The sequence below is a fragment of the Euprymna scolopes genome, chromosome 45 (genome assembly GCF_053919585.1).
Source record: "Euprymna scolopes isolate OS-2025 chromosome 45, ASM5391958v1, whole genome shotgun sequence".
Lineage (NCBI taxonomy): Eukaryota > Metazoa > Mollusca > Cephalopoda > Sepiida > Sepiolidae > Euprymna > Euprymna scolopes.
This window is the reverse complement of record NC_136526.1, coordinates 47,831,412-47,855,658: the sequence shown is the minus strand read 5'-3', so window position 1 is coordinate 47,855,658 and position 24,247 is coordinate 47,831,412. Positions and strand designations below refer to the sequence as shown.

Below are 24,247 nucleotides of genomic sequence, written 5' to 3'. Positions count from 1 at the left end.
AAGGGAGGTAAGTAGGGGAAGTGTACCTCTACTAGGAGAGTTACACCTAAAGGGGGGGTATTGTTTATACACGTAACATCTCCTTCCTTACAGGGGAAGAGAGAAAGTGTGTCCTTTTCAAAATTCAGGTAGATCATTCACAATATCTGACAGGCTTTCTTATGACTCTGCCCGATCTTGTCTGTATTGGTGATATTGTTCTCTCGTTTGGGTCATCGGCAGTGGCATTGTTTACAACTTCATCCCGAACTGGTTTGATTCACGCATGCAAAAACGTATATAATCGAGTTTTAGATTGTTCCAGACTATTTATTGTATTACTGCGCGTAATAGAAAAGTTGTCGAAAACCAACTAAAAATTATGATAAATCAGTTTTCAAAACTATGTCCTCCCTATTTTTATGCAACCATTTTTGCCCATACCAATAAAAAACATGTTTGTTTCGTTGTAAAAAAAAAAAAAAATGTTAAAATTAAATTTCATTTTTAAAAAAATATATATTTCTACATGAATATATTTTATATATTAAAACTATATGTTTAAAGAAATGTAAAAATTAAGAATGTATTATTTTTTTTAATTGTTTCATGATAACGCCAGAATTGGTAAAATTAAGATAATTTTTAAAAATGAAATATTTCTATATGGTTTCGTATTTCGTTTCATGCTTAGTGACTCTGTTCCGTATTTACATCAACTGTATCCATTTCTACCCTCTTAATTTTGGGAACACAACTGTTAGAGACTGTCACTAATAAATTATTAGAGAATGTTCATTTGTGCCTATTTTTTTATTCCAAACATATAAAAATTTTGGTTATGATCAGCTAACATACTTATTAATTTTCTGCGCAGAAAATTAATAAGTATGTTAGCTGACCATAACCAAAATTTTTATGTTTGGAATAAAATAAATAGGCACAAATAAACATTCTAGAAATTTCGTGAAAATAGTGAATAATTCAACTCCATCTTTCCAAGCTTATAACTCCTCGAAAAGTGTAATTCAAGCCCTAATTTTTTTTCAATTAAAGGAGCAAGGACCAAGGTTTCATAAAAAAAAAAAACAACAACAATGTGTTTGTTTTTTAAGGGTTTAAACTTCGGACTTTACAGGTAAATTTCTAAAAAACAGTTCTTTTTTTTTTTTTTAAATTTGAATATATTATTTATTGACCTTTTCTCTTCAATTTGTGATATATAAGACTTTGGTACATAAATTAATTATTTACTTTTTAATAGACATTTCAAAATGAGAGGCATGAATTATTCGACCCCCTGTCTTTCCAAGCTTATAACTCCTCGAAAAATGTAATTCAAGCACTACTTTTTTTTTTTCAGTTGAAGGAGCAAGGACCAAGGTTCCATTAAAAAAAAAGAAAAAACAAATAACGTGGTTTTAAAAAAAAAGGTTTTAAACTTCAAACTTTACAGGTAAAATTCTAAAAAAAAAAAAAAAACACTACTTGTTTTTTGTTTTAAATTTGAATGTATTATTTATTGACCTTTTCTCTTCAATTTGTGAGTAAATTAATTATTTACTTTTCGGTGAGTAAATTAATTATTTACTTTTTAATAGAAACTTGAAAATGGGGGGCGTGAATTTAAAAAAACGTTTGTCTAAAATATTATATTCGGTCTATTGGAAAGAACATAAAATTTCAACTTGGCCCTGAAAATATCGTAAAAATAGAATCTAGAAAAATTTTGATAGATTTTTAAAGTTTAAAAATTGAAAAATATGGAGTTCGGAAAATTTATTAGTTTAAAAAAAAATATTTCTATTACTTTTAAAACAACTTTAGTAGTTTATTTTGGAAGTATAATCCATAAAGAAAATAAATAACCCACTTTTAACAGAGAAATTACGAGATTTTTATATTTTATTCGCAGTTTCGTGTTAGGGGTTCAAAAATTCCTACAAAAATTCTGATACACCTAGCGAAGCGCTACTGGAACTGGTGACAAAACAAATCAATCCCTTCGCTTTTATTATGTATTGGGTACGTTTTTGTTTTTGTTTTTTTTTTTTGTTTTTTTTATGATGTTTGAAATTTTATTTATATACTTTCATATATTTATTATATATATTCTGATAGGGATACGCTACAACAGAACAACACCACCACTCTAATTTGTTTTTGTTTTTTTTTAGAGGTAATTGAGGTCGCTGATAACAAATCTGATAATGAAACCCGTCGCAAATTCACTGTTTGCAGGGTATTAACCCCTGAATCCAGGGACTATTTTCTGCAATTTTACAGCTTCGGTTTACGCTACGCGTGAGTGCACTGCACGGTAGCATAAACGACGGCTGTTGAATGTACCTTCATGTTGCAAACTGCCTTTTCACATGGCGTACGAATCTTTTGTCGAACATTTAAAATTATATGAAAAATAAGAAAAGCAAAAGCACTCCAAATGTGTGTGTGTGTGTGTGGGGGGGGTAATGTCGGAAACACATTTTTTTTTTTTTTTTCCAGAACCGAATTTTCATTTTTTTTTTTTTTTTTTCCTAATTTTCATTGGCGGATAATTTACAATTCGAAGTTCAGCGGTTAATACTTTGCAAACGGTGAATTTACGACGGGTTTGATTATTAGATTTGTTGTCAGCGATTTCAATTACTTTATAAAATCAAATTAGAATGGTCGATGTTCTGTTGTAGCGTATTCCTATATTTACCATATATTCAAATAAAAATTTTTACTTTCATAATTTATAATTTTCCAAGCATTTATTTGGGTTTGTATTACTGTACACATAGATTCGAAAAAGTTGTCAAAAAACAACTATATAACAAATAAATGTTATCAAAGGCAAGATGAATTACTTTTCTACCAAACTGGATATAATTTTCGTGTTTTTATTCAATTTAACAAGTTTATTCAGCTCGAAAAGCATACAGTGTTTACCGATGTATTGGAAAATTTAAAATGGCGGCCGACTCTCTCTTTAACACGGTAAGTTCGGAAAAAGGTGTAATAAATAATAAACTAGACAAAATACTGTTAGAAATTTGCTCAATATATGTTACCGTGACATAACTTGACATATATTCAGTGGTTTTTTAATAGTATTTTGTCTAGTTTATTATTTATAACACCTTTTCCCGAACTTACCGTGTTAAAGAGAGAGTCGACCTCTTTTTGAATTTTCCAATACATCGGTAAACGCTGTATGCTTTTTGAGCTGAATAAATATGTTAAATTGAATAAAAACACGAAAATTATATCCAGTTTGGTAGAAAAGTAATTTATCTTGCCTTTGATAACATTTATTTGTTATATATTTGTTTTTTGACAACCTTTTCGAATCTATGTGTACAGTAATACAAACCCATTTATTTTTTATAAAATTTAAAACAAAATAACACTTTAAATAATTATATATATATATACTTTTGTTATTAAAAGAGCAAATAAAAACTAATAATGTTATTTTTATCTGTATGATTTGGGTAAAAAAAAAATTGTATACTTTTAGTTTTCAATAATGTCCTTTTCTTATATTATATTGCAATAAATCGTTTCACAATAGAAATAACGAAGAACAATAAAAGTGAAGGGACTGATTTGATTTTTCATCGCTTCCGGTAGCGCTCCGCAGAAAAATAGGAAGTAAGTTAGCTGACTAAAATCAAATTTTTTTTAAAGAAAATAAATAAATAAAATTAAACAAAGAAAAAATAATAAATTTAAAAATAAAAACAAATGGGAGAGAGAGAGAGAGAGAGAGAGAGATTAAATTTCATTTTTAAAAAAATATATATTTCTACATGAATATATTTTATATATTAAAACTATATGTTTAAAGAAATGTAAAAATTAAGAATGTATTATTTTTTTTAATTGTTTCATGATAACGCCAGAATTGCTAAAATTAAGATAATTTTTAAAAATGAAATATTTCTATATGGTTTCGTATTTCGTTTCATGCTTAGTGACTCTGTTCCGTATTTACATCAACTGTATCCATTTCTACCCTCTTAATTTTGGGAACGCAACTGTTAGAGACTGTCACTAATAAATTATTATTAAAAATAGATTTGAGAGAGAGAGAGAGAGAGAGTGTGTGTGTGTGTGTGTGTGAGTACAAAAGGGGAGATAATTAAAAATTTATTTCCGGAGACGAATTGTAATTCTTTGTTATTTCCCTTGTAGCAAACCCTGTCTAATAACAAGATTTAGATTTGTTAACTAAGTGTAAGTATTAACACACTCAATTTTTTTTAGTTCTTCCTTTTATGACTTCATACACAAATGAGATATAATTTCGGTACTTATTCAGAATTAGACTTATTAAAAGAAAAAGAAAATACAGAAAATCGTCACGGAACGAAGATGTCATATTCAAAAATTACGTAAATTAGTCAAATAGTTTTGTTTTGTTTTTTTAAACTATGGAAATCCAAGTATACGATTTTTAGCGATTTTACTACTAAACTCGGTTGAGTGTAAGGCAGATTTTGACATCGACACTTCGAATTGAGTTGTCTCCACCTTATTTATTTCATCAGAATGCTATCATGGCGGACGAAACCAGAATAGGTCGTATTTTTTTTTTTTTTTTACTTCTACAATTTATCGCCGAAAATGGAGACGCCATTTTTTCGGGCACTTGTCATTGGAATCAGAGGGAGAAATCAGTATTTTTAACTATGGCCAAAGAAAAAATTAAAGTAGATATTAAAGAACTATGAAATAAAGTAAAAAAAGAAAGTGCAAGAACATATATCCGTAATTGTTTAATTGGAAATTTTTCGATTTAATTAATGAAAACAGGAAAGCTTTTCATGAAATATATTTTTTTTTATTGGTGCTAATGCAGAGTGATGATCCGCGCCATTTTTTTTTAGATCGTATTTCCACGTTTAATTAAAGTTTTATTATATGTTTTTTTTATCCAATTGTAAGGTTCAAGTACAGAATAGGTACAAAACACCCGCCCCCTCCTCATGTTAAGAATGGCTTTTTAAATAATAACGTTATTATTTCAGCATGGATCACTCTCTGCATGAGTACCTTTTTATTATTAAAAACAGAAAATGAAAATGACATACTCATAATTTTTTAAAGTGGGCGAGCGCCATTTGAAACCAAAACATTTGTTGTATAAAAATTTATCAAAATATAATTGGAAAGACATTTATTGAAAAATCTGCGTAAGGAAATATAATTTTAATAAAACAATTTTGTAATTTTTTTGTTATTTATTTTCTACTTCAGTCATAGTTTAAAATACTGATTTCTCCCTCTGATTTTAAGGTACTCATGCAGAGAGTGATCCGTGCTGAAATAATGTTGTTATTTTAAAAAGCCATTCTTAACAATGGGGAGGGGAGGTTGTTTTGTACCTATTCTGTACTTTAACCTTACAATTGAATAAAAAAAACATATCATAAAAACTTTAATTAAACGTGGAAATACGATTTTAAAAATAGTGCAGATCACTCTCTGCATTAGCACAGATTTTAACAACAGGTGCCCAAAAGAAAATGGCGTATCCATTTTCGGTGATAAACTGTAGAAGAATCGTTTATTTTTTTTTAATAATAATAAAAACCACTGCTTGATCAATTTACATTAAAAAATTTTTTTTTTTTAATATAACATGTTTGGGGTTTGTATTACTGTACACATAGATTTGAAAACGTTGTCAAAAAACAAATATATAACAAATAAATGTTATCAAAAGCAAGATAAGTTACTTTTCTGCTTAACTGTATATTATTTTTAGTGTTTTTATTTAATGTAACATGTTCATTCAGCTCTATAAACAGACAGTGTTTACCGATGTATTGGAAAATTAAAAATGGCGCCTGACTCTCTCTTTGATACATAAGTTTGTGAAAAGACTTTAAAAATTAAAAACTAGACAAAATACTGTTAAAACCCCACCGAATATATGTCAGCCTATGTCACGGTAACATATATTGAGCGAATTTCCAACAGTATTTTGTCTAGTTTTTTTTTTTTTTTTTTTTTGTGACTCCTTTTCCCTAAACTTAGCGTGTTAAAGAGAGTGTCGGGCGCCATTTTAAACTTACCAATACATCCGTAAACACTGTATGTTTTTCGAGCTGAATAACATGTTACATTAAATAAAAACACTAAAAATATATCCAATTAGGTAGAAAAGTTACTTATCTTGCCTTTGATAACATTTATTTGTTATATATTTGTTTTTTGACAACTTTTTCGACTCTATGTGTACAGTAATACAAATCCACATCTCTGTCCTGTAATGAGTACGTACATCATACAGACTTTTCTGTATTTTCTTGATTTTTAATTGCTGTCAAAAATGCAATTCTGAATATGTACTATACTATTTCCAAAATTTACATTGTAATTTAATATTTTATCATTCAATAAAAAAAACTTTCTACTGCCACTCTAAAGAAAAACAAAAAAAAAACAAAGAAACCTTTTACTTTTAGGAGGCAATTTTGTGTGCAGGCTTGAAAAAATGATTGTAAAAAAAAAAGATAATAACGAAATATTTTATATTTTAGAGTGGAGGATCACTTTCTCATGGGAATTTAACATAAAATGAGGCCCCAATTTTCTGGACAGTTAGCAGTAAATATAGCTGTCAACTGTTTTTTTTTTTAGTTTGTTTTTTAGTTGTCGGTCCTTGATCGGAATAATAGCAAAAATTAAAAAGTTAAATTTCAACTTCAAAAAATGTTATCTTCTTAAATGCCATGTCGAAACTAGTAACATATTACTACATTATTTCATGAATAAACATGTACTTTTGTAATCCAGAGATCTGCTATTATTGCAGTTAACTCCCTTGATTTCATGCAGTTACCTCCCCTGCCGATCATGACAACTAATCTGGTTATTAGGTGAGTATACCTTGGTACGTTATTTTGAAAGCTATTTTCATAATTAAATAATTGGTTTTCTCCAAGAGCAGCTCTCCTGTGTTGACAAAAGCTTTCAAAAGGCCTTCTGTGGTCCTGTGGACTGGATAAATAAAAAAATATGTCCACACGTTTATTCTTCTTTTTTTTTTTTCTTTAGGATGTTTGATTTAAAGAAAAAAGAAAAAAAAAACTTGTTACATAAACTATTTTTTATAAAAGTTCAAATAAATACTTTTTTTTTTTTACGTCCAGTCGGCAGGACCATAAGACGTCTTTTGAAAACATTTGTCAATATGGGGATGCTAAACGTGAAGATAATCAAATATTTTTTTTTGTTTTCATTATTTTTCGTAATGTTTCTAATTTCAGTGTAACAATTGCATGGATAACACTGCTTTTAGCTGGAATACAATTTTTTGAATTGAGTTATTTTGATTAAACACCCGGTTTCCATATTTGGATTCTTCAGACTCTCATTCTCATTTTGAGTGTCATTTTCAGATTGTTTCTGTCAGTATAACCTTCAACTTTCACTAGGATTATCTTTTCGAATTCAGGAATGTTCCCATCAAACTGGGGAATTTGGATGGAATTTCTAACGGAACCCTTTATTTACATCATGGGATAGCATGCTCTCGTTGCGTCAGCAACAACTGGATAAAGGTCCTAAGTAATTTGCAATTGTATTTTTCACTGAGAATTGAACCTTCAACCTTACAATTGTTTTTTTTCCCCTATGTACAGTTCTGGTTTGAATTTTTGAAGCCTTAAACCTATTTTGTTTCTAGTTGCAAATATCACTATTTATTGCTAATTATTATTACTATATATATATTACTTCCATCAAGATTCCCAAGTCCAGCAGAAAAATCCCTGAGTTCAACAAGATCCTCCTGAAGAAGGGCTAAGGTTACATCAACCAAAATGTTGTGTAAATGACATTCAAGATGAGAAAAGTAGTCCAAAGAATTTAAATTATATGAAAAACCAATCCTCATCTCAAAAAATCAGAAACGTAACACACAGTTTCTGTTTCGAAACTATTTCTAAACACCTATTTGAATAGCACGCAATTTTAGAAAAATAAAAACTTCATTTTCAGATATATCACATTCTTCTATTTTTATTTTTTAAGTATATCTATGCCTTATACTCTGCTCTCATTAAAAATCTAAAAATTTTACATTTTTTTCACCGCCTTATTTGTTTACACATTTATTTTTAATTCCTAAAAAATACACAAGACATTGCACATCCTCATGTACTGGTAACTGTGTTATATTATACTCAGAAAAATGATAACACTTCAGTTATAAAAAAAATACTAGCAGGGGTGCCTGGTGTTGTCCGGGTGTTTGAAAAAAATAAATGTGTTAGTAGGCAGGCAGGCTCGAACCCGTGACGCGAAGGCGGAAAAGAAAGTGAAAGAAAAGTTGAGATCTTACCGCTGCGCTAAGATGCGGGAGGAAGTGAAAAAGCATTCAAATTTAACGATTAAAAAGTTGACTTGAAGTGAATAAGTTAAGAATCACGCAGATGCAGAAACGAAAGTTGGCTGCAGGCTAATTTCTGCCATATTTTTCTTCCTCATATGTTGGGGAACCTCCCCCCCCAAAAAAAAGGGGAGCTCTCCAAATGAATAGCAATTGTTTGATATGAAAGGTTTTTCCCAACATTGATCAAAGCTAATTGCCTTTCTGGAGGTCCCAGTCAGAAAGCAAGGTGACCTACTTTGCTCTGATTGGTTTCGCTTTATTTATACAAAAAAAGAGAAACAAACATGTGAAAGGACAGAATAGCGGGAATTTTATAAAAGTTAATCAAAATAAATGTAGAGACGGCATCCGTTTGCAAATCGTAGATATTATAATCTAGGGAGGATATAAAAAGTTCTCCAAAATAGTAACCCTCTCGAAAATCCCCTCAAAACCTCCTTTTGCGGACATAAAAAAATGCGTGCACCACTTTTGCCTTTTATAAATTAGTTTTATTGGGAATTTTTGTGTTGGCAATGGCAAAGTGGGAGTAGATGATTTGGTTCGCTGATGGCGTGCACTGGAATTCAGTTTTTTGTTGTTTCCAGAAACAAACAGCTGGCTTCAATTCCATTTAACTCTTTAGTTCCTAATTCGCTGTGACGTTTTTAACTATTGATTCTTCTTTTATGCTTGATTGCACATAATAATTTCAATAACCAGGATGAATTATTGTTTTCTTTTCCTGATTCATTCTGGATTATTGTGTTTGGCTTCACTCAACCTTTCTTATTCAACATCAGCTATGAATATGAAAGACAAATGTAATTAAAGAATCATGTTTTCAAGTTTTGAAGTTTCTGATCATATATATTATAAAACAGAGGAATAGTTGGCCGAAACGTTGTGAATAAACAAACCAATAAAAGATGAAAAACAACAACTAATAAAGATGAGACTAATAGTCCGAAAAAAAAATAAATTAATATATATAATGTTCATCTCAAAAATGAATGCCAATTAAGGAATAATATATATATTTCTGATCATAATTGCCCAGATAACGCTGATATCAATTAAAGTGTGAATGAGTGTGTTTGCTTAAAGGCATTTCAACCTATAGGGGTCATTTAATGCCAAGAAAAGGTTTATTGACATAGGGAGTTTAAAATTTCTTAAAAAGTTTATCTTCCGAAACAAGATGCTTTAAATTTTCCGAAAAGGTTGTTTTCAAATTTGAAGAGTTTGTTCTCCTAGAATAGACTGTTACTAGATTATTTTACAAGAGTTTAAATAAATTTATTTCTTTTTAAGTATTTTAAAATGTGTTAAGGCTCCACTTCCTGGAATACTTTTCCAATACTTTCTGTTCTGAAATATTTCTTCTGAATGTGTTTATATCTTCTACACTCTGTCAGTAAATGTTTTATTGTTATTTGTGGATGCAGAGTGTGCAGTATAGAGCTTCCTCTGCTTTGATTCAGTCAGAATGGGTTAGTTTTTTGTGTCCAATTCATATATATTTTTTTTTTTTTTTTTTTTACAAGGGTGTCACCACTTATCAAGGCCCAGAGGCCACTCGAGGATAAGGGTTAATAGGTATACATTAGTCATTGTGATTTTAGCATAGTAAACAGTGGGAATTTTGTAACTTGGATTATTAGGGGGACGATTCAATTAGAACTTGTTCACATTGGACTTTTTCTTTTTTTTTTTTTTTCATAGGTATCAACTCATTATCAAGGCCAAGAGGCCACTCAAGGATAAGGGTTAAAGAGTGTACAGTAGAAATTGGACAATATAATAATCATTAGTAATGAAAATTTGTTAAATTTGATAACTTATATGGAACGGCTCATCAAGAACTTATTTACGTTAGACTTGAAGACAACCATATTGTAGTCAGCCGGAAAGCAGGAAAACGGAAGACAATTCCACAGGCGTGCAGTTCTAATAAAAAAGCTTTGTTCATGGAATCTTCGTTTAGGTTTAGGCACAGATAAAGAGTGGGGGGAATTATTGATAGTGTTTACAGCTAGACGAGTGTTTCTTGTGAAAGTTTGGCGAGGGGGGACCATAGATTGAAGCTCAGTCAAACACTTTCCATGAAAATAACGATACATCAGAGACAAACTCGCAACATCTCTTCTGTGAGATAGAGGTTGCAAGGAAGAGAAAAGGACATCTCCTACGAGGCTACGAAGTCTATTTTGAACTCTATCAAGGCAGGACAAGTCCTTTCTAGCAGCTCCTGCCCAGATGTGGCAACAGTATTCCATCCTTGGACGTACCTGGCTCTTATATAGATAGAGAATTGCATCAGCAGTGAGATATCTACTGGATCGATAGAAAGATTCCATCATTTTTCCAGCGGCCTTGGCAACAGATTTGATGTACATGTTCCATTTAAGATCAGGAGTAATGGTCAAGCCCAGAAGCTTGTCAAAACTTGAGGCCTCCTGAAGACGAAAGCCATTCATTTCAATTGATGCCATATGTGGATCAGAATGTTGATGATGTAAAGAGAGAAGCTTGGTTTTAGATGCATTAAAAGTAACCAGCCACTCCTTTCCCCATTGTACTACATGCTCAAGATCAGAGGAGAGAGAATTGGAGAGAACTTGGTCGTTTACTGTATTTGGTTTAGTGCAATCTTCTCCCTTTTTCCTTCCAAGCCTTTTTTGTTTTTTTATTTTGGATTCTAGGCTGATGTTCATGCAGTTTGTTTTTTGTGCATCTATTCCACTCTTGTTGCCATTTATTTTTCATATGTTCGTTAATTTTTCTTTTTAGGTTTGTTTGTGAAATTTTAATTTTTTATGGTTTGGTGTCTTGTGGCTTCTCTAGCCAGTCTATCAAGCCTTTCGTTTCCTGGGATGCCAACATGGCTTGACATCCAGGCCATTACAATTGTTTTGTCCTTCTGAACTATTTGATTGTATTCTTGTATGATTTCTATGCGTGAGTACATTTTTCAGATGCCCTGTATTCAATATTGGCTCGTTAATAAAATTGAAACATATTTGTGAATTAGCATAAATGTGTGTCTATTGCTGGTGACGTGGTATATTATAAGAATGTATAAACCTCTTATATTTGATTATCAAGCTACCTTAAAGAATTTTGTGTTGATAATATCTATATCTGAAAGCAAAATTGGAAAAATTTTATTTCACTGGTATAATATATATATTAGAAGCATTTAAGAAATAATTTCAGATTGCAGATTTATATAAATTTAAAGTGCCTTATAAATATTAGTATCAATATTTATAAGGCAATCCCAACCAGATGAAAAAGCTCAATATACGAGATAGAGGAATAATAGAAGTAAAAGTTTGGAATTCTGTTAATGAAAACTTTACAATAAATTTATCATTCAATAAAGAATATGAAGATTTAAATCTTTTTTCCTTATTCGATAGAATAAAATGCAAAGATCATTTATGATAGTGCTCTACCCATGAAGGTGGAGGGTTTAATAATCGTCTGAAGACTATTTTGTTGTATTACAGCTCTTCAGCACAGCTAGACTACCACCCATCCCACGCTAGGAACTGAAACTACAATCTTCTAGCTGATAGTCGACAGTTCTATCCACCAGCCCATGAGATCATCAATGTGAAACAATATATTTAAATGTCTATATAAACATTTTTAAGTGCTACTTTTAAGTGGTTGATTTGCTTATTTTTGAAATTATGCTTTTAAGGATTATATATATATATATATATATATATATATATATATATATATATATATATACACATATATATATATATATAACTGAAATTGTCTGTCTGTGTATGTACATTTCCCTACCAAACTACTCTGTCAACTTTCAGTCTACAGACTCGAGATTTGACATAAGGGGTATTGAGATTTGGGAAAATCTTTTTAATCGTTTTTGGCTAGAAATTTGGTTGTCACAGGGTAAAGGTTCAAAGATTTGACCTTTGAAAACTCTACCAAACTCTTCCGCCAATTTTGAGTCTAAACACTTCAAATTTTAGATGTAGGTTACTTGGAATTGGACCAAAGATTTTTAATTTGATTTGAGCCCAAAACTATAAATGTTAAGGGGGTCAAAATTGGGGTCAAAGTTTTAAAAGATTTTACCTCGCAGTCTCTACCAAATTACTCAACCAATTTGTGGTCTAAACATTTGAAATTTTTCATAAAGTGTATTCAGACATAGAGCAAGCTTTTTAATCTATTTTTAACGGAAAATTTGACTGCCAAGTGGTCACAGTTTAAATGATTTGACCTTTGTGGTCTCTAGCAAACTATTCAGCCAATTTTTGGTCTAAACATTTGAAATTTTACATAAAGGGTATTCAGACATGCAGCAAGCTTTTTGATCCGTTTTTGGTCGAAAATCTGGCTGCCAAGAGGTCAAAGTTGAAAGAGTTGGCCTTTGCAGACTCTACCAAACTCTTCCGCCAAGTTTGAGTCTAAACACTTGAAATTTTAGATGTAGGTTACCTGGACATGAGTCAAACTTTGTAATATATATATATATATATATATATATATAGATGCAAATAAAGCTATGAATGGTACATAGGGCCCAAACAGAGTCGGGCTGAACTGCTAGTGTATATATATATATATATATATATATATATATATATGTGTGTGTGTGTGTGTGTGTGTATAAGAATTGTATTTTTAAACATGAGCTATCCACACAGCATCCAGTGATGAATTATTAAAACTTATATTAAAAAAATGTTTCATTAGTATACGTAAAACAATCAAATAATAACTTTTCACAATGAAAGGAAGAACAATGAAATAAAACTGCATATTTTCTAATCTGCATGATCTTATCACCATTTTTTAAATGGCAGATGTTTTTATTTCTCTTGTATTTGCAGATAATCCAGTTTCAAACAGATACTGCTTTTGGAAGGGATAGGAAAATGGAAAACATCAAAAAGTGTAATCAATCCAATATCAAAGCTAGTGATTAAAGAATCTTTATTTGTTTATCTTTGGTTCATACCAAAATTTAAATCCTATATAATATCAATAGATAAAAAAGAAATTATTGTGGAGGAGCCAGTGTTTAAATTTAAGCAAACTCATATTGCATCCTCGCATGCACGCACACATATATACATATGTTTACCTAGAAATCTTGTAAGTGCAGGGCAACTATTGTCTGATATGAATTATGAAGAGCATCCTTACTGTTGGAAGTGTGAATATTTTCTATGAGATTTAAATTAAACCCAACTTATTCAAGCTGTTATTTTGATAAATAGCAATGGAACTGAGCTGATAAAATAATTTACATATCCAATAATATCTGAAATCTCTGCGTGTGAGATGTCTGATTTTCTTACAAGAAGAGAATGTCTCTTCTACTACAATATCAAGGATGAAACATTGCATGATTTGTGATTGAAAAAAGCTAACAGTTCAATTTTAAAATATTTGATGGCATTGATTTTAAAGTCCCAAACTTTTTATGTGTGGCAATATAATATGAAAAATAATTGGTCTGAAATAGGTGTCTGAAATTTTATAAAACTCATATTGCACTCTTTCAGGAGACAACACTAACACACACATGAGGCAACCACTGTCTGAAAAATATAAATACTGGTGATAAAATTTTGATTAAAGTCATTGTATTCAAACTATTACAATCTTGGTAAATAGATACTGAATTACTTAAAAAAACAAAAATATATTTGCATATTAATATATGAAACCTCTGTTCGTTTGGAAACATCAAAATTTAAAATTTTGAGAAATCTGTGAATTTTAATTCAGTTTTAAAAGATACTTGAAGATATTAATCATCGAAAAGTGTAATTTGGAAAACTAATTTAATTCAAGTTTAAAGTCAGTGATAAAAGAATCTTTATTTGCTCATCTGAGGTTCGTCTCAAAATTTCAATATGTGTGGCAATATATAATAAAATTTCAATGTGTGTGGCAATATTTAATAAAAAAAGTAATTGTATTGAAGCATCTGATTTTTATAAAACTTATATTGCACCTTATCAATTAATGCTGGGGTGTAAAGTGTGAATCTTCTATAAGATTTTGATTAGATGCAACTAATTCAAGCTATAACTGTTACAGTGTTACCTCTTTTTTTAATATTGTCATAAATTTTTAGCGGATCCAAGGAAACAGAAGGAAGAACAAAATACAAGGCACATGTTTTTTTTAACAAAACATTTATATTGTGATTTCCAACAGTGCATTTTTTCTAAGCTAATTAAACATTTAATGTCACTGTTTCTGGCTGAGTGTGACGTTTTGCCTCTCTGTGATACACCCTCACTTGTCTCAATTATATCTCAAACGCACTTTTTTCTAACATTTGTGTCCCAAACACGCCCTTTTCCACACTCATGTATTCCAAACACGTCCTTTTCCACTCAGTTCTGTCTTGAACGCATCCTTTTTGTCTCTCTTTTGTCTTAAACACATCTTGAATCCTCTACATCTCAAATACCTGCTTCTCTGAATACATGTTTTTTTTTTTGTCTCTGCTGTGATGTCACATCGTCAGCTGTTACATTACTGACAATTAGAAAACAAAATGAAATAAATATATCTTTAAGTGCATCTTTTCAAACGCAGATACCTTTATGTAAAACTCGGTAACCTAAATTGAATTTGGAGCTGAACCGTTTATTTAATCACTGGGAGTAGATTTTTTGTTCCATCAGTCGGAAGTGTAAATTTTTCTTATTTTTTATTGCCTGTAGTAAAGATTGGACATTTAACCTGCAGAAGACTATCATTCAGAACTGATAGTTACTCAATGCCTTGATCTGTTGTGCCAGGAATATGAAACACAAAGATTAATTCTTGTAAAAGATGTAAAGTAAATCATATCTAAACTACTATCAAACTGCCAATCAGCAAAATCCTACCCTTTTAATGTAGAAATCTTCAAATATCGAAAAACTAATCTCTTTTATTTCTAATACTTCTTTCCTCAGACTGCTTATCTTTGAAATTTACCAACAATTAAAATTGCTTAAAAAACAAAATGAAATTTGCATAAAAATATATAAAACCTCTGTTTGAAGTCTGATTCCATTTACTAGCACAGAAAATGTCAAAGTCGAAATCTGACAAAAATTTACAGATTGAGAAAAGATTTTCCTGTGAAACATGCGGGAGAACATTCATGCAACGAGACCAATTAAAGCTTCATATGCGAACACATACAGGAGAGAAACCATATACTTGTGAGACATGTGGCAAATCATTTTCAGTAAAACCACATTTGAAACGACATAGCCAAATACACACAGGAGTGAAACCGCACACTTGTGAACTATGCTATAAATCATTTGCAGCCAAACTGGATTTACAACGACACGTACAATCACACAAGGGGGAGAAGCCATATGCTTGTGAAATCTGTTCTAAAGCGTATTCAATAAAGCAGGATTTGAACCGACACAGCAAAACGCATGCAGTAGAGAAGCCGCATTCTTGTGAAATTTGTGGTAAATCATTTTCGCAAAGTCACATTTTAAAAGAACATATCTTAACACATACAGGAGAGAAACCACATACCTGTGAAATATGTCATAAGTCATTTTCGCAACGGCAGAATTTAAAGGCGCATATTCGAATACACACAGGAGAAAAGCCATATTCATGTGAAGTGTGTGGTAAATCTTTTTCAGAAAGAGAGAACTTAAAACGACATGTACAGACGCATACTGGGGAGAAGCCATATTCTTGTGAAACTTGTAAGGCTTCTTTTACAAGAACCTCAGACATGAGAAAACACATTGAAATGCATACAATGGAGTTTGACTCAAAAATACAAACTAAAGAGAAAGAACATGCTTGTGAGATATGTGGTAAGTCGTTTTCTCTTGGAAATGATTTAAAGCGACATATTCAAACACACACTGGAGAGAAACCATATTCTTGTGAAGTGTGTGAGAGGTTTTTTACAAGGAAGTCAACCTTAAAACATCATATAAGATTACACACTGGAGAAAAGCCATATTCTTGTGAAATATGTTGCAAATCATTTTCGGAGAAACGTAGTTTAAACAGACATATCTTAATCCATGGAGTTTAGCAAATGTGCCAAATGCACAATCAAAAAAGTATAAAAAACAACATCTAAACAGTTTCAGTTCAATTACGACCTTATTGAAGACCTAGAAGAGGATGGTATGTACAAATACCTTAGTATAACGGAAACTGTAACTGTGGAGCATGAAAAAAAATGAGACATACCGTAGAACAAGAATAGATACCTTAACAAACATCAATAAAAAAGTTTGCTAAAAACTTTAAGGCGCCATACTGGAAAATAATGCCAATGGTATATAATGAATCAGCAACACAGATTGAAAGAAACAAAAGAAAGAAAAACAGAAATTGAGGGGCTTAACCAGAAGTATATATATATATATATATATATATATATATTGCACACAATGAAATGAAGCATCCCTATATATATATATATATATATATATATATATATATATATATATGGATGCTTCATTCCAATGTGGGAAACTTCTATTTGATGAGGAATGACTTATTGTAGCCAGTTAAGATCAGGGTTTACTCACAAATAAATTTTTAAAATGGCTGGCGTACAAGCAATTGTCAGTACCAGTCTTGTCATTTAACAATTGAGAGCCTGAGCCACCTACTGTCTGGATGTTAAATTCTATTAGCATATGGCCTTTACATTGCCACAAAAAAGTATGTAAATATCTTCATTAGAAGATCTGTGGAAAGATGGAGCTTGACAGATCATCAAGCAACAGTGAACATGAACCACCACTGATAACATCAAATGGAAAGGTGACAGTATTTGATGAGAAAGACATAGATAGGTAGATGCATAAAAGACAAGGCCTTTAAGCTAGACATTGAAATATGGAACAAGCCTGAAAGAACTGGATTTTAGCTTTGACAAATATGAAAAATGCACAATAAAAGCATTAATACATCTTTGGTTCAATGATGGCTTTGTTGGAAATCTAGGAGAGGATGCCACATACAAATCCCTTGTTATAGAGGAAAATGTGAAGCATGAAAAAAATGAGACATAATATGAAACAAGAGTACATAGTATTCCTTAAAAAGATCTAGCCCGAATTAAGCCCCCCAAACAAAATTACTGCCATAAACCAGCTTGCAATTCCTAGCCACTCATATGGTTTCAGTATTATTAACTGACCTCAATGCAATCTCAATAGGCTAGATATAAAGACCTGGAAACTGTTAAGCTTACATAAAATAATGCACTGAAACCAATGTATGGACAAGATATACCTATCACAAAAAGAAGGGCTGTAGGCTTCACTAAAATTACCCATGCATATCGAGCCCCCATAGTAAACATGGGGTAGTACATCAAAAGCTTAACAGATATGAGAATAGAAATGGTGATGGACCATTATGAATATCTATGCAAACAAACAATCAAAAAGTTTGCTAAAAAAGTTTAGGGGTGTCATACTGGAAAATACTGCGATGGTATATGATGAATAGGGCTATGACAACAGAATATTGTTATTGTTGTTTTGACTTTCGATTATATATCTGACACAGAGAGTTAATAACCGAGAACCACATCACTTTATATAAAAGCATATAAGATATCAACAGATACACACTCGAGAGCCAATACAATGAAAAGAATATACTGTTGTCCTAGCCCAAATGATGAATCAGCAACACATTACCAGAAACAAAAAAAGTAAAATAAAACTAACTTTAATTTAAAAATTTCGAAACAGTCCGTAATATATATGTCATTATAAAAGTTCTATTTTTGTTTGATAAAAAGAATAAAATAGTTATTAAAAAGTTCTGTAAATATATTAAACACGCACTCAGAAAGACACCCATTTATTGAAATATTTTTTATTTTTAAAAAAATCTTGCTCGCGAATATCCGTAAAAATGTAATATTTAAAAATATTATTTTGAAAATATATTAATTGTCGCTGAAGTTAATGTTTTAAAGAATAAATATTGAATTATCTTAAAATGTTTGTAAATATATACTTGTTCTTTTAAATCTTCAAAGGTTTTGTAAATATATTTTGTAAAAAATGCTGGTGAATATTCGAACATGTTTGCTATTTGACGTGTTTAAAAACAACCGACGCCATGTGCTTGTGCCAATGTCAAGGTCGAATCACCGGTGTTAGTTGAATTGTGCGCCTGGCACCGCCAGGCGTCGTCGTCTGCTACAGGGTATCTATTCTTTACTTCATCCAATTTTTCTTAAGTATTAAATTTTTTGGATGCAAATAGGTCGCAATCATTTGTAGGCAAAACAAAATAACTTTCATTTGATTAATTCAAACGTGGATGATTATCAAAAGTCCTTTTATTGTTTGATACACGGGAATTTGATAATTTAAAGCTAGAAATATTTTGTATTCGTCAGTTTAAATACTTTCAAATTCAGTACAGATGTCAACACAAAGTAATTCATTTATTCCTTTTTTTTTGTTTCAGAACTATTTTAAAAAGATTAGCATTGCTGAATCGTTTATGAAGAATCAAAATGCATTTTGGTAAATTCAATTTCGTTATTCTTAATAGCTTTATTTTAATTGTGTATTATTTTATGGGTGTTTATTCAACTACGAATCGGTGGACAAAACGCAGACAAAACCAATGCACACGGTAACTGTCAAAATAATCACTGATTACTTTCCTTTATTGTCTTCTCTGGAGAAACATGGCCTCTTCTTTCACCTATTGGAAAAATAAAAAATAAAATTGGCAAATTTGTTTATCATAAAAACAAACTACTTAATCAGGTTTTGTGATTTTTGGAACATACCATCTTCATTTCATGGCAAGTAGGTACAAAATTAAAGTTTGTTTGTTTTTCTTCATTTTTGTTTATCCCTATAAGTGTCAATCTGAATAAGGACCATTTTTTTTTTTTTTTCAGAAAATAAAATATACAAATTATAAAAAAAAACTTTTTTTAGAAGGGTTATTTTTGTATGGTTTAAGAACAACATTTGAAATATTAAATGGGATAACTCTTCTTTTTTTTTGGGGGGGGGGACTATTATCCTCATCTTCTGTTTTTTTTCACGACGTTTCGGCCGATTATTCCTTTGGCCTTCGTCAGATTAAATAAATAAATCTAGTTTGAAAGTTGTTTCAATAAAGTTGTGTGTCCTTGCAGTCCACAGTTTTTCTAATTAACTTAAACAATCTGTCTCCTTTAAGTCAACCTCCTGTTCTCTCTTTTTTAACCTCCCCCTACTACCACTTTTTAACCTCCCCCTACTACCACTTTTTTAACCTCCCCCTACTACCACTTTTTAACCTCCCCCTACTACCACTTTTTAACCTCCCCCTACTACCACTTTTTTAACCTCCCCCTACTACCACTTTTTAACCTCCCCCTACTACCACTTTTTAACCTTCCCCTACTACCACTTTTTAACCTCCCCCTACTACCAAATGGCGAGAGTCTGTCTTACTCACACATGATCTTTCAAGCACAAAAGTAACTGCAAGTCACCATTTTTTTTTTTTTTTTTTTTTTCAATTGACCAGACTATACAAAGTACACAACCGGCTATTCAGGGAAGTTACGATTTTCTCTACACTCCCAGCTGATCTCATGATCACAATCTGGGCATGGGAGTAATATCTATCTTTGTTGGAATCTTCATCATCACACTGCAGTCTGAGTTTCAATAGAAAATTTACCAGCTGGGAGGCTACTGGCATTGAAATATTGGATATTGATCCAGCAGTTTTGAATTCAGATAGATTAAACACTCACTACCCCCAGAATCATCTTTATTACTCGATAATTATTGCATCTCTATTACTCGCCAGAGGTCTTTAATGTGATGAGGCACCCCATCAATTTTCAGGAATTATATGCTATTCAGTTCAGTAACACAACCAGTTCTATATTTTGTTGTACATCTGCCACATGGCTTTTTAACCCAAACGACGTCTCATTTTATACTTCCCTGTTCAGTTCTAATTTATCTTCAACACCTTTTATATAGACATTATATCTACATAGTGTGTCAGCCGGTATAGTGCAAGGTGAAACATTATCCTTTGGGGTGATGTTGTGCCAGTATACCATTTCCAATATTGTACAATTCTTTCTGGCTGTGATGGCCTTAATGGTCCTACGACATCGTTCTACAATTCTGTTTCCACTCAGCGAGTAGCCACAGCGGAATCACAAATGCACATCCTAATTTTTTTTTTTATACAGTGATCACCACTTATCAAGGCCCGGAAGCCACTCAGGGATAAGGGTTATTGCAAGGACATTACGTTAGTGTGTAGATTTGAAGAAGTGTTTACTTAAGGGGGCGGTTCATTAGGAATTTGTTAACATTGGACTTGAAGACATCCAAGTTGTAGTCCAGTGGGAAGCAGGCAGACGGAACAGAGTTCCACAAGCGTGCAGTTCTAAGAAAGAAGCTTTGTTCATGGAATCCGCGTTTTGATTTAGGCACAGATATAGAGTGGGGGAAATTTTTCACAGTGGATTCAGCTAGACGGGTGTTTTTCGTGAAAGATTGGCGAGGGGGGACCAGAGATTGGAGTTCAGACGAGCACCTGCCATGGAAATAACGATAAAACAAGGATAGGCTCGCAACGTCTCTTCTGTGGGAGAGAGGTTGCAGGGTAGAGAAAAGGGCATCCCCCACTAAGCCACGAAGTCTATTTTGTACTCTGTCAAGGCAGATTCACCAAAGTCTTTACTAATGAATGCAGTGTCGCTGTTGATCAGCATTTCCATCAGCAGGCCTTACTCAAAGAAAACATTCTTCAACTGACGGATAACAGTGATCACATCTTGTTGGAGCTTGGTTACCATCTTGCAAATCGAGAGCGATCACAATCGATTATACTTTAAAAAAATTCTCACTATCGTGGTCAGTTATATCCATCGCCAACCTATTCCAGTTACTCTTCATGTGGTGTTTTTCTTTTTCCCAGCGAACAGATACGAGATCTATTAATTCACAGGTTTTACAACTTATTTAACAATTCGTTTGGGCACTTATGGGTCAACCGACTTGGAAAACTATAAGGTCTGCTTCACAGCCGAATGCCTATTTTGATAGATGTCAGTAATCCTTGTCTGGTCATCTTCCTACCATTGCATAACCCCCGAGCATCAGTTCTTTTCCTTCTTTAAGCAGATCCATCCACCCATGTGGCACTCTGATGAGACTATCTGCATGGTTCTGATAGAACTTCAAGAGTTTCACGTTTATTGTCAATCAATATTCTTCTGTCAGCAATTGTAATCTTCTTAACCTGCACCTGACTATCATCTTGCTAGCTGCACTCTTGATCACATGTGCCTTTCCAGTTAAAGTGTCAGAAATACAATAGTACATACACGCCGAATCAGTGACTTTATGTAAAACTCTCACCTCCCGCTGAAGTGCTAAATTAACTCCTTTAAGTGTCGTGTCAAGCTCAGCTAGATTGATGTGCTGAGCATCATTAATTGGATATAGCTAACGCGCATCCTCATTGACAATCCCATTTGCTTCCAATGCGACTTCCATACTGTTAAATAGGGAGATATGTAAGGATGAATATAACATAAAATATCTTACCGCAGGGTGTCCAGCCTTCACCTGGGCATGTTTGCAGCACATCATGAAAGAATAGAAAAATTATGAACAAATAAGAAAATCACTCTCTGTTACATAACGATATATGTTTATTATGAAGACACACACACATAACAACAATTTAAACATAATACAAGTATGATAACAGGAATTATTCCCCTTGCATTATACTTTTTTATTGTCCTAACACATAGCTATGCACTTTGCATTCACCCAGATTGTAGTTCCTTTGCTTCCAATGCCACTTCCATACTGTTAAATAGGGAAATGAGTAAGGATGAATATAACATAAAAAATATCTTACCGCAGGGTGCCCAGTCTTCACCTGAGTATGTTTGCATCATATGAACAAATAAGAAAATCACTCTCTGTTACATAACGATATACGTTTATTATGAAGACACACACACATAACAACAATTTAAACATAATACAATAATATGATAACAGGAACGAAACGGAATGATGCTCATTTCTCTCCATTTTTAAACTCACTCTGTTTTCTCTCCGCTTTCTCTTTCCAGTTGTTGATCTTGCGAGCAATCGCAAGAATTTAAAAATCTTGGTCACCCAGAATAGATCAATATGCTCTCTTGTCTCTCTACATGTACTTTCATGGAGGGGAGTTTATTTGTTTTCAGGTGTTTGGGGAGGAAACTAATGTTAATGCCTCCTCTCCTCCGGCATTCTCCTGGCATTGCGATGCTGAGACACAGCTTACTCACCAGTGTTTGGGAGCACCCAGAATAGATCAATGCCATGCTCTTTTGTCTATCTACATGTACTTTCATGGAGGGGAGTTTATTTGTTTTCACTTGTTTGGGGAGACAACTTTGCCCAAAGAAGTAAAGAATTATTCCCCTTGCATTATACTTTTGTATTGTCCTAACACATAGCTATGCACTTTGCATTCACCCAGACTGTAGTTTCTTTACTGTCCATACACCAGTTTTCTCTAATGGGATCTGCTTCTTCTACTCTGCTCTGAGTCTCTGCTAATATGTAACAGAGAGAAGGGGTTTTGATCCTATCATCCCAGCCCTTTGTTACTGCAGTTGTCAGACACTTGATGAATGCAACTGCCACCTTGAGCCATTTACACACACACACACAGACACATGAAAGTGACCTAAAAGTTTAATGCAGAAAGAAAATACACGTCGATGGGTCAATCCATCAGAAATTTCTAAGATTTAACCCGTTCATTTCCATTGCAGAATACCATCTTTATCCCAAACTTGGCTCCATTTCTCAGTCAAACTGGATCCTTGGAAACCAAACATAGTCTAAAAAATGATGTTGCATACGCAATTTAGAAACTATGCATTCATCATTGTAAATGTCATCAACATAAATTGATATTGCACTTTTGATCATATGGTCTTGATATACGATAACATCTATAATGGACTTCATGATATGTAATGCCACATTCTGCCCAAATCCCAATCATGTGTGACAGAAGTGGCAGCCCCTAAAAATCACTGTTTGAACGGCCATAGTGCCTTTCTGCCATGGATTTGAAGATATGCATTTTGCAGATCCAGAAATGACACATTGGCTCCTTGTCACCGCCACTCTTTTAGTTTCTGCATTTACAGTAAAATCATCCACAAAACCGTTCAATTTGCAGTAGTCAGGCGCACCGGATGCACCTTTTGCTTCTGCACGATCACCATTAAGGGAATTAGACTCTTGGGTAGGCAAGGTTCCTCTTCTGGATATGGCAACAGCAATCCATTCCACTGTTACTGTAGAAGCTCATTCTCATAAGCATCTCTGGCATAAGAGAGAAGGTACTGCATATTCTTGCAACTTGTTAATCAAAAATAAAATCTGATTCATTGATCAAGATGGCAGCACATCTGATTTCATTAAATATACGCCACCAAGTTCCTTGATCTTTTTTTTTTTACACAGTGATCACCACTTATCAAGGCCCGGAAGCCACTCAGGGATAAGGGTTATTGCAAGTACATTACGTTAGTGTGGAGATTTGATGAAGCATTTACTTAAGGGGGCGGTTCATTAGGAATTTGTTAACGTTGAACTTGAAGACATCCAAGTTGTAGTCAGGTGGGAAGCAGGCAGACGGAACAGAGTTCCACAGGCGTGCAGTTCTTAGAAAGAAGCTTTGTTCATGGAATCCGCATTTTGATTTAGGCACAGATATAGAGTGGGGGAAATTTTTCACAGTGGATTCAGCTAGACGGGTGATTTTTGTGAAAGATTGGCGAGGGGGGACCAGAGATTGGAATTCAGACGAGCA

The 24,247-nt window shown here is 32.5% G+C and overlaps 1 protein-coding gene across 2 annotated transcripts; it reads left to right on the top strand.

Moving 5' to 3' along the window:
* The first annotated feature begins 4,144 nt into the window (after positions 1-4,144).
* LOC145269535 (uncharacterized) lies at positions 4,145-17,333 on the top strand. Of its 2 annotated transcripts, none has more exons than XM_080125293.1 (3): positions 4,145-4,206; positions 6,794-6,857; positions 13,234-17,333. In XM_080125293.1, exon 3 carries the CDS (start codon positions 15,441-15,443, stop codon positions 16,428-16,430), a length of 990 nt encoding a protein of 329 aa, XP_079981419.1. In that variant the 5' UTR covers positions 4,145-4,206; positions 6,794-6,857; positions 13,234-15,440; the 3' UTR covers positions 16,431-17,333. The 2 variants fall into 2 exon arrangements, with proteins under 2 accessions (XP_079981419.1, XP_079981420.1); XM_080125294.1 differs by having other exon boundaries at positions 4,152-4,206; positions 6,794-6,871.
* The last annotated feature ends 6,914 nt before the right edge of the window (positions 17,334-24,247 follow it).

Excerpts from the sequence above, each read along its gene's own strand:
- LOC145269535 (XM_080125293.1), top strand. The coding sequence starts at position 15,441 with ATGTCAAAGTCGAAATCTGACAAAAATTTACAGATTGAGAAAAGATTT.